The following is an 11,167-nucleotide window of genomic DNA, read 5'->3' on the forward strand; positions in this document are numbered from 1 at the left end:
TCACAGGGCACTATTGTTGCCTTGGGATCGATCCTGGCTCTCTTAGTTTCTGCAGCCTACTCACTGAGCCAATGAACAGTGTAATAGCCCAAAGCTAGGGAGAACAAAGGATCTAGATCATTTAAAACTAAAAAATTAATAGAATAATGAGCGATCGACTGCCTTTCCTTGCTGGGCTCCAATTTTTTTTTAATCAGAGTGGTTTTTCTTACCATTTTACATTTTCTTAATTACAACAGCCTATATAAATACTTGACTATTGGGTGGGATAAAAATGAAAAAAGGGATTAGAAAAAGCATGTACTCTTTTTAAAAAATTAAGCCTTTAGATGGACTTTAACAATTTAAATATATTAAATGCTATTCATGCCTTAGCCTGTCTAGCTCAGTGGTTAGAGCATTGGCTCACAGATTGAAGGGTTTTGGGTTCGATTTTGGTCAAGGGCACATACCTTAGTTGCAGGCTTAATCTCCTAGCCCCAGTCAGGGTATATGTGGGAGGCAGCCAATTGATGTGTATTTCTCACATCAATGTTGATGTTTCTCTCTCTCTCTCTCCCCCTCCCTTACACTCTCTCTAAAAAATATTAGTGGAAAAAATATCATCGGGTGAAGATTAACAACAACAACAAAAAGTAACAATATGCTATTCCTAGTTAACAAGTGGAAGTTGTGTTTTATTTTGTTTTTTGTTGGTCTTTAACAGTATGTTTTTCTTTTCAGCTACTAAGTCAGGATTGTTACCTCCACCACCTGCGCTCCCTCCGAGACCTTGTCCATCACAGGTAGGAGAGAGATGTTGATTTCTGTAAACTGTTGGGTGGTAGAGAACAGTTGTCCTACCACTGTGTTTCCTTTGTGAGGGTGGATCGCTGCACAACTGGCCGGTCAGGTTTCCAAGAGCCGAGAATGGTTGAACTTTTCTTATCTAGCTAGTCCCCTAACCTCTTGTGGAAAAGGGAAAATTTCCTCAATAAGCAACCAAGAAAATGTGTACTAGTTCACTCTTGGCTGTAGAAGGTTACATGTGGTTTTCATACAGACAGGGAGTAGTAAATGGGGAATCTCTCTAATTAAGGTGGGGGACATGGTTTTTCTGTGTAGCATGTGCACTCTTGGTGCCTACAGTATAGTTTCATATGTATTTTAGGAGCTGTGTTAGTTCTGAATAAACTAAAAAGAAATGCTTATTAACCTGGGGTTAGTGCTCTGGTTTGCGCCCACAGCGCTTTCTTTAGGATAGTATTTTTCCTTGGAAAAATAAGCTGAAACAGTGGGAATTGGGAAAGCATGTCACCAAAAGCTCGTTCACCTATGAATTTATTCTGCCTTATTTATATGTGCTACTCTGGCCTTATTCATCATCATTCTTTGTAGAGTTGAAAATGAGAAGCAAGCAACAATCTGTGCAGTGTGGTAAAGGGTGCAACAGATCCTTCTTTTCATTCATTTCTGCTTAAGAGACTTTCTATCTTTAAAGACCTTCTCTGACTTTTGGCAGATAATGTTGGGCAGTTTCTCAGTAAGTACTCTCAGTTTCTACCGTATTGCTTTGGGTAGTTCAGAGCATACTTTTCCATATCAGCATCTCAGGACTCGCTGAGTCACTAAAACCACTTAACGCTTGTTTGTCCTTTTAGAGAATTAGATGGTTTTTGGCATTCACTCAAACTTGAGATGTAAATACTGTGAGGTATTGATTTCCTGCTTCAGTTTGAAGTGGAATAAAAGCCCTGTTCTTCCTTACCACATATAAACAAGTGAGAACCTCTTTTCCAATACTCCAGCAATGGCTTTAAGAGATGTTGTTGGGTAATCTGTCAATAAGTATTTATCGAGTTTCTGCTATATATCTAATGCCCAGTTTTAGTTCCACCCTAAGCATTTTTCTGGTTATAATTTCTGTTCATTTAATTATTGAGCATCTACAATATTGAGCATCTACAATAGGCCAGGCATTAAGCAAAGTGCTTTCAATGCATTCTTTCATCTTCACAAAAATTCTATGGCATCGGTACTAATATTGTCCTTTTTGTTTTTGCAGATGAGGAAATTGAAGCATACAGGGGTTAAGCAAGTCACCCAAGGTGACATAGCTAGTAAATAGTAGAGCCAGCTCCCAAACTGAGGCCCATCTCCTGCAGATCCCTCCCCTCCCCATCATTGGAGTCAGAATGTCTCTGTATACAGGAAGACAGTGATCCATAACACTGGCAATTGAGGCTTTCACCATGTCCCCCTAAGGAGGACCTAGATGAGATGAGGCTCTGGATTTGCACCAACAGCAAACCTGGACTTTGTCACAGCAAAATTAGTGGGCATTCTGCCAGCTGCTGCCTTCAAATGGGCTTGGGAGTCACCTGGATGAATGAATGGAAAGTCTGTCTGAAAGGGCTTTTGTGACCAACCTCCTTATCTTTCTCCTGCTGTGCAAGAGCCAATAGTTACTTCTCCTTGTGCTTCTGCTATCAGCAGTCCTCATCTGAGCTGCTGGAGGTGGGCTTCCTGCTTGCTTTGGGGCTTAGTGACCCAGGATCTGACAGGAACTGGGAATTCTCAAGTCACTGTTAATGTATGAGACTGCTGCCTTGTCTGCTCCATTTCCCATCACAATGCAAACAGTGAGCCCAGCACTCAGCCCAAGCCTTCAACTCAGCTGCCTAACTATGGAGATCTTAGACTACAGAAACAGGTGTGTGAGAATGCAGGCAGGAAGCCCCCACCCCACTCTCCACCTTGTGTTCCCCAAACTACTTGTGATAAAAAGATCTCTGGGAGACATTATTAGGGCCCTGTGGTAAGACACATTTGCAGGCTGCTGCCTCTGTGTGGCTCTGGGAGATTCCCAGTGCATATGAGCCCGTGAAAGGCTTTGAAGTCATACAATAAAGAAACCTGGTCAATTTTGTTAAATCTGGCAATTTCCTAGCTTGTGTGACCATTCATCTCTTTATTTTTAAAATACCTATTCATATCCGGAGGGCTTAGTGGTTAGGAAACATTATTATACACCAGCCTTAAGGTATTGGTAAGAACATCTCCAAACCCCTTTCATCTGTCTCCTCATCTCTATATGTGATTAAAGCTAAATTTTTATATCTTCTGCCATAGTTTTTTTCTAGAAAATGAAAAAGAAAGTTTACTGCACATTAGCTGGGGATTTCAAGTTATGTTTTCAGTTTGTTGTGTTTCCTTCCTCCCTTTCCTATTTCTTCTTGCTTACTCTCCTATGAGTTTTTTTTCCACTAAATACTCTAAATTCTTCTTTGCTGTTAAAAATATTTTTGAATGTTCCTTGGACAGTCTTCCTGACTTTGGGAAAAAAATATATATATAGAGTGGAGGAAAAGTAGGTTTGCAGTTGTTCATATGGAAAAAATACAATAATTAATGAATAATAATACACTAATAAACTGCATTTTGCATACTCACAACTGTAAACCTACTTTTGCCCCGTGTTGTACTTAACTACAGATATTTCTTTTATGGGGCTTAAACTAGGGGAGAAACCAGGAAGCCTGGTATAATTAAAATCATTGTTCATTAGTAGTTCTGAGAAGAGATTAAGAGAAATGTTTTCGAATTATTTTTGGATTTTAAATTTTCATGTTATTACTAAATGGGCAAAACTAGGTTGTAATAAATAAGAAAATGTTTTATTTACTAGAAAGAAACACTTTTACAAACTATGTGGCCCATCAGTGATGTACTTCCAGGTTTTAAGTATATAAGAGAAAAGAGTTTGGCCCTAGCTGGTTTGGCTCGTGGATAGAGCCTTGGCCTTCGGACCTAAGGGTCCGAGTTCAGTTCTGGTCAAGTGCACGTACCTCAGTTGCAGGCTCCTCTGTGACCCCGGGCCTTAGTTGGGGTGCATGCAGGAGGCAACCAATGGATGTGTTTCTCTCACATCAGTATTTCTTTCTGTCTTTCCCTCTCTCTTCCACTCTCTAAAATCAATGGAAAAATATCCTCAGGTGAGGATTAAAAAAAGAGTTTATATGTTTGCAGCTGTGTGCACAAAGGTATATTTAGATCATTTCTACATATACCAAAAGTATATCACCACTGTTATTAAGTGAGAGAGATGAGTATAGGTTTTCAGCATAAAACACAGTTTAGCTGGCCTCTACTTACACTAAGCACCACTGTGATATGAACATCTGGATTGCGTTATACAAATGGGGCCCTGGAGTTAGGAAAAGGAATAAATTCAGAGAAACAGATCTTTTTATTTTTCATACTGTAGGTAAGATCAAGAAGGACCCAGTGACTGTGTGAAGAATCAAATGGTTGGTGTCCCCATTTTCCTGTGGACAGGCTAGAGACAGGGCATGTTATTTTGGCTCAGCTGAGGTGACACACTCTTTTTTTTTTAAGAGACTGATTCATAGCATAAACGACTAAAAGGTGATTAAAGTGAACTGTTTCATAGGGAGCAGTGTTAAAATGAGAGTTAGTTAAGCTTATTAGCTCACTGTGTGCATATAAACTAAATGAAATGCCATCTACAGAACTGGTGCTTGTCCTATAGGTATAGGTCAGTTCTCTGCTAAGGGCCTAGTTAGTACTTCAGGAGCTAAATCCCTTTAATAGTGTTGATCTCATGCCAAATTTCTTATGGCAATTGTAATAGAGCTGCAGCTTCAATGTAATTATCTTTACTAAAGAAAAGATTTTTTTGATACAAAGCATAATCTGTTCAATTTTATATTAGCACCACATTTGATGAATCTGGGCTCCCTGTAGACTAATGTGCTCAGAATTTTCCTATTTATATCACTAATGGCTCACCTTATAATGGCAGGTGCTCCTCACCAGCAGTCTGATGAGTACTAAAGTAGCATTATAAGAAGAAAGCATTATGAAGGAAGCACTTTATCAATACTTTGAAGCTTTGAGAGACAGAGGAGGGTTTCATGGAAGGGATGAGGTGACCAATGAAATGAGTTTTATTTTTAAAAGTTTTTTCTTTGTTAATCCTCACCCAGGGATATTTTTTTCCATTTATTTTTAGAGAGAGGACGGGAGGGAGAGAGGGAAGGAAGGGGAAGGAAGGGAAGGAGGGAACGAGGGAGAGAGAGAAACATCAATATGAGAGAGAAAAGAAGGAGAGGAGAAGGAGAAGGAGGAGAAGGAGAAGGAGAAGGAGGGAAGAGAAAAACATTGATGTGAGAGATACATTGATTAGTTGCTTCCTGAATGCACCCCAAGTGGGGCTGGGGATCAAACCTGCAACCCAGGTACATGCTGTTGACTGGGGATCAAACCTGAAACCCTTCGGTGCTGGGGCTGATGCTCTAACCAGCGAGCACACTGGTCAGAGCTAAAATGAGCTTTACAGAAACAAGATAACTTTTCTTTTTAGATGATTGAGGCATTCAGAGATTTACTGTAGAGAAAAAGAAAATGCAAAGGAACAGGCATGCGAAGAGGTCCCCATGTGTTCCAGGAACTGCCTGAAGTTTGGAAAAGCATGAGATGTTGGGGGAGAGAGATCTAGTGTTTGGAGGTGGCAGTGAAAAAAGCAAGTGGCCCACATACTCCAGTCCCATTGCTGCCAGAGCTGTGGGAGAGGAAGGGCCTCCTGACAAGAGAGCTCCGTCTGAGAGCAGCCCCTTAAGACAGAGCGCAGGGTGTTACTTAGCTCAGCAGTGCTCATTTTTGTGCACCCTGGAATCATCTGGGGGAACGAAACCTACTGAGGTCTGGATCTCATACCCAGAAATTTTGGTGTGGGGTGAGGCTGGGGAGCTGGGAGTTTTAAGAAGCTCCCCAGGTGATTCTGAAATGCAGCGAAGACTGAGAAGCAGTGATTTAAGGCAAGAGGAAGGATTGTTCAGTGGAGATGTTGAAAATATAGGAGATTTGTTGATGATGTGCCATGAGTTCTTCAAGGGCACAGTGGAAGGCTTTCTTGAGTTGGGGAGGATGGGAGGTGGGAGGTCAAATTACGACTGTACTCAGATCCCATGGCGACAAAAAACTGGATCACGACAGTGGCCTGGGCCTTGTGCTTCTTGTGATGAATGATGCCCACAGGATGAGAGAGCACTATGAGGAGGTTTTTCTGGAAGGACTAGTCACTGTGTGCTGCAGGTCCTGTGTGTACTGTTGTGACGACTAGCCAAGAACACAGATGGCTAATCTCTCATGTCACTTTGTCATGTGCCTAGAATCAGGTTCCTAAAGCAATACTACACCCAATAGGAATATGCTGGGCATGCTGCTCTGTTTCAAAGCCAAGTTGCTTAGATACAGCTTTTTATAAAGTACTGCCTATGTTTCATTTAGAAGGAAAGATTGAGGCTCACATAAACTCAAATGGACACTTGGAGGCCCTGACTTCTGAAATATTTGACAGTCTGTGTTTTAAAAAATACCCTGTCCTTGTAAATTAATATCCTATCACTTCAAGTGTTCTTTCCATAAGTTAATGGAAATGAGAAAATTAGACTAGAAGTCTCCTTCTAATGCTTATGATCTCTGATTCTGTGTCTTATTCTTCTGTCCAAGAAAAATTTTGTTGCAAATATAGATGAAACATCATCCTACACAATTGGAGGACAAGGTGACTTAGTCTAATTTCTCCCTGCTCTACCCTGCTAAGTTTTTTTTTTTTTAGTTTTTACAACTAAAAACCCTGGACATAATATAACAGAAGGAGGACTTTAAAAGATTTAAAGAGGAAAGTAACTAGCTATGGTCTTAGGACCTGAGGAATGGCATGGCAGTGTGTTCCCTGAAAAAATTTTAACGTCTCTCATGTATTCTGGACGTGGCACTATAGAAGCCTACGACCTGGAACCATAAACAGACACAGGCCAAAAAAAGCCCCCCCCCCCCGCCCAAGTCTACTGTCTAGCCAAAGGACTGGAAAATGGATAACCAAGCTGGATATAAATCTTTGGCTATACCTGCCCTACTCCAGCCAATCACCATGGATACCCTTCCTTCTGACATCAGCAAAGACTAACTGAGGAGTATGGTATCTTGCCCCTTACCTGGTGGCAACCAGCCCGGGGTGGTGCTTTCCCAACTGGTGGAGATGGCTTCAACAGAGACCAAAGAGGGAATCTAGTCTCCTAACCCCAGCCTTATGGCAGTAGGTGGCCTGGGAGGCACTTTACACCCCCACAGACAGTGTCACTGAGACCAAAACCTCTCCAGATAAGCAAAAACTCAAGGAAGTTGTCACTAGTAGACCTTCCCTATAGGAAATGCTAAAGGGAGTGAGTCTTCCTGGCTGAAATGAAAGGATACTAGACAGTACCTGAAGCCATATAAAGAAATGAAGGATGGTAAAGGTAGCTACATTGGTAAAAATAAAAGCCAGTAGTGTTGCAGTGTGGGTTTGTAACTCCTCTTTTATATTTATATATGATTTAAAAGGGAAATACTTAAAACAATAATCATGTATCTGTTAATGGGCACATATATAAATATACAATTTGTGACAGTATATAAGGGGGCAGTGGGGCTGTAAAGGAGCAGAGTTTTTGTATATTATTGAAACGAAATTGGTATTAATTCAAATTTGATTGTTAAAAAGTTATGATGTTAACTATAATCCCTGGGTAACCACTAAGGAAAAAAGAAACTAAAAAAATATACACAAAAAATGAGAAGGTAAGAAAAATGGTACACTAGAAAAAAATTAATCACAAAAGAAGACAGTGATGGTGGATTTGAGAAACAAAACAGCTATAAGATATAGAAAATAAATAGCAAAATGACAGAAGTAAATCTTTCTTTCATAGTAATTATTTTATTAAAATCTCCAGTTAAAAGGCAAAAATGGAATAGATTAAAAAATATCCAACTACATGCTGTCTGCTCACTTTAGATCCAATGATACAAATAGGTTGAAAGTAAAGGGATGTAAAGAGATATTCTATACACATAGTAACCAGAAGAGAGCTAGGGGTTTATACTAATATCAGACAAAATAGACTTTATGACAAAAATTGTTATAAAAGACACAGGACATTATGTATTAATAAAATGGTCAATCCATTAAGAAGATAAACACAAACTTATACACACCTAACAACAGAGTCTGAAAATATATAAAGCAATTCCTAATGGAATTGAAGGGAGTAATAGCTCTACAGTAATAGAGACTTCAATAGCTCATTTTCAATAATGGTTAGAACAACAAGACCAGCGGTCTCAACCTGTGCGTTGAGACCATCGGAAAACACATATAGCATATCAGATATTTACATTATGATTCATAACAGTAGCAAAATTACAGTTATGAAGTAGCAATGAAAATAATTTTATGATTGGGGGTCACCACAACATGAGAAACTGTATTAAAGGGTCGCGGCATTAGGAAGGTTGAGAACCACTGAACTAGACAGAAGATCAATACAGAAATAGAGGACTTGAACAAAACTATAAGTCAACTAGACCTAATAGGTATCTACAGAACACTCCATCCAAGAACAGCAGAATATACATTTTTCTCAAGTGCACATGGAATATTCTTGAGGATAGCCTATATGTTAGGCCATAAAACAAGTTTCAATAAATTCAAAAAGTTTGAAATCATGCAAATTATCTAGTCTGACCACAATGAAATAAAATCAGAAATCAATGGCAGAAGTAAAATCAGAAGATTCACTGATATGTGGAAATTAGATAACATATTATTAAAAAGCAATGGGTCAAAGAAAACAATTATAAGTGAAATACAGAATACCTTGGGAAGAATGAAAACAAAGCATAACAAAACCTACGGAATGCGGTGATAGCAGTAAATTTATAGCTGTAAACACTTACATTAAGAAAGAACAGATCTATTCTAGTACCTTGATGGCATTATGCTAAGTTAAAGCCAGTCAGAGAGACATATACTGTATGAATTATTTTATTTTTAAATTTTTGTTCTCTTTGTATGATTTCTTTTATATGTGGAATCTAAAAAGCAAAAAACAAAAAAACAAAAAATCAAGCTCATGAAAAAATCACATTGTTGTTATCAGAGGCAGGGGGCAGAGAGTAGAGGAATTGGATGAAGATGATCAAAATGTATAAACTCCTAGCAATAAGTACTGAGTATGTAATGTACAGCCTGATGACTGTAGGTAACACTGCTATATGGTATATTTGAAAGGTCCTTCCTAAAATTCTCATCAAAAGGAAAAATATTTTATTGTAACTATATTAGTAGATTGGATATTAACTAAACATTGTGATGATCATTTGCAATATATGTATGTCAGGTCATTATGCAGTACACCTTATGCTTACACAAAGCTATATGTCAGTTATCCTATATAATAAAAACCTAATATGCTAAGTGTCCGGTTGTCTGGTCAGCCATTCAACCAATCAAAGCACAATATGCTAATGATATGTTAAGGCTGCTCAACCACTTGCTATGATGTGCACTGACCACCAGGGGGCAGACAGTCAACCAGTTGACCAGTTGCTATGACATGCACTGACCACTAGGGGGTAGATGCTCCAACCAGTAGGTTAGCCTGCTGCTGGGGTTCGGCCAATCGGGACTGAGTAAGATGGGCTGGATACGCCCTGGAGTCCTCCCATGGTCCCTTCCAGGCTGACCAACTTCCTGCATCCCACCCTGGCCCCACGCAGGAGCTGCATCCTGGTGGTCAGTGCACTCCCAAAGGGGGAGCACCACTTAGCCAGAAGCTGGGCTCATGGCTGGTGAGCGCAGCGAGGTAAGAAGTGAGGGGTCCTGGACTTTGAGACCCCCGGACTGTGAGAGGGATGTCTGACTGCAGGGGGGATCGGGCCTACACTGTCAGGTGGACATCCCCCGAGGGGTCCCAGACTGTGAGAGAGTGCAGGCTGATTTTCATGCACCAGGCCTCTAGTATCTTAATAAAACTGGAAAAAAAGAAGGAACCAAAGCCAATAAGCTAACTTTACATGGTAAGAACTAGCAAAAGAAGAGCCTGCTAAATCCAAAGCTAGGCGAAAGAAGGAAATAAAGAGTAGAGTAGAGATGAATGAAATAGAGAATAGAAAAACAATGGAGAAATAAATAATTGAAACCAAAAGGTTTTTTTAAGATTAATAAAATTGACAAACCTTTTGTTAGACTGATCAAGAATGAATTTAAGTGTGTATTGTCCTCTGGTCAAAATACAAGGCTATATTTTAAATTAAAATCAGGTTTTGATAAATTTATCTCTCACTGTGGATAACATTGTTTTGAATTTATCAAAGTTGACTACTCCAGTAAAGTGATTCCGTTTTAAGTTATTTTTTCCTGTACTGACTTTGACGGTACATTTTGCTGTACTATGTTCCCTAGTTGTAGAATTGGTTCATAGATTACTCAAAGAGCTAATCATAGCTTCAGGTTGGTGTAGCATGAAGAAACAGTTGTGGTTTAGACCAACATCTGTTGATTAAATCTCCAGAGTTCTGCAAGTCCTCTTACAAGGATTTATTAAAGGAATTTGAAAACTACTATTCTCAAACAGTTGGCACTGAATGAGAAATTCAAAAGGCAAAGGAAATGGCTGTAATGATAAGTTCAAGGAGAAGCGAGAGTGAGAAATAGTGATGAAATATTGGCATTGGAATAGAGGAGAAAAGATTAAGTATAAACCTCTCTTTTTTAAAGGAGCACTTAAAGTTTGCCAACTATCAACAAATGCCGTTAGAATTTATCCCAAGAACTAGTTCAAAAGAAATGAATTCTATGATGACATTTATTTTAGTATTATTGATAAAAATAAAAAAAACACTACAACATAAATGTCTAAGAAGGAGGCTCTGGTTAAGGCTCTATACCCACGTAATAGAATATTAGACATCCATTAAAATGATTACATGGTAGGTATTAGAAAAGAGGGGTAACAACCGCCTACAGAAATGTTTCTTGATTGCACTGCATAAAAGTGCATAGTATACCTTGACACTAAGATTTTCTGCTCTCTGAGGGTGATCTTGAAGGTCCATGGAAGATAGTGGTTGACCCCTTTTCTGTGGTCAGATTTTTACTCACTTTTTTAGTGATATTGGCCAGTGTTCCCTTCCCAGTGGGTCTTTGAGGTTCTCGACTCCTCAGTGAATTTCCATTAACTCTTTTTTTAATCCTCACCCGAGGACATGCTTATTGATTTTAGAGAAAAGGGAAAGGAGAAAGGGCGGGAGGGAGACAGAGAGAGAGAGAGAGAGAGAG

General features: G+C 39.3%; 1 protein-coding gene across 2 annotated transcripts in view; it reads left to right on the top strand.

The window, feature by feature from the left end:
• The window catches only part of REPS2 (RALBP1 associated Eps domain containing 2), a 186,547-nt gene that overhangs the window by 138,888 nt on the left and 36,492 nt on the right, over positions 1–11,167 (top strand). For both annotated transcript variants that reach the window (XM_006769434.2, XM_006769435.2), the window contains exon 14: positions 724–785. In XM_006769434.2, coding sequence (XP_006769497.1) covers positions 724–785 — 62 coding nt within the window. The remainder of the gene's footprint in view (positions 1–723; positions 786–11,167) is intronic.

The sequence above is a fragment of the Myotis davidii genome, unplaced genomic scaffold, assembly GCF_000327345.1.
Source record: "Myotis davidii unplaced genomic scaffold, ASM32734v1 scaffold604, whole genome shotgun sequence".
Lineage (NCBI taxonomy): Eukaryota > Metazoa > Chordata > Mammalia > Chiroptera > Vespertilionidae > Myotis > Myotis davidii.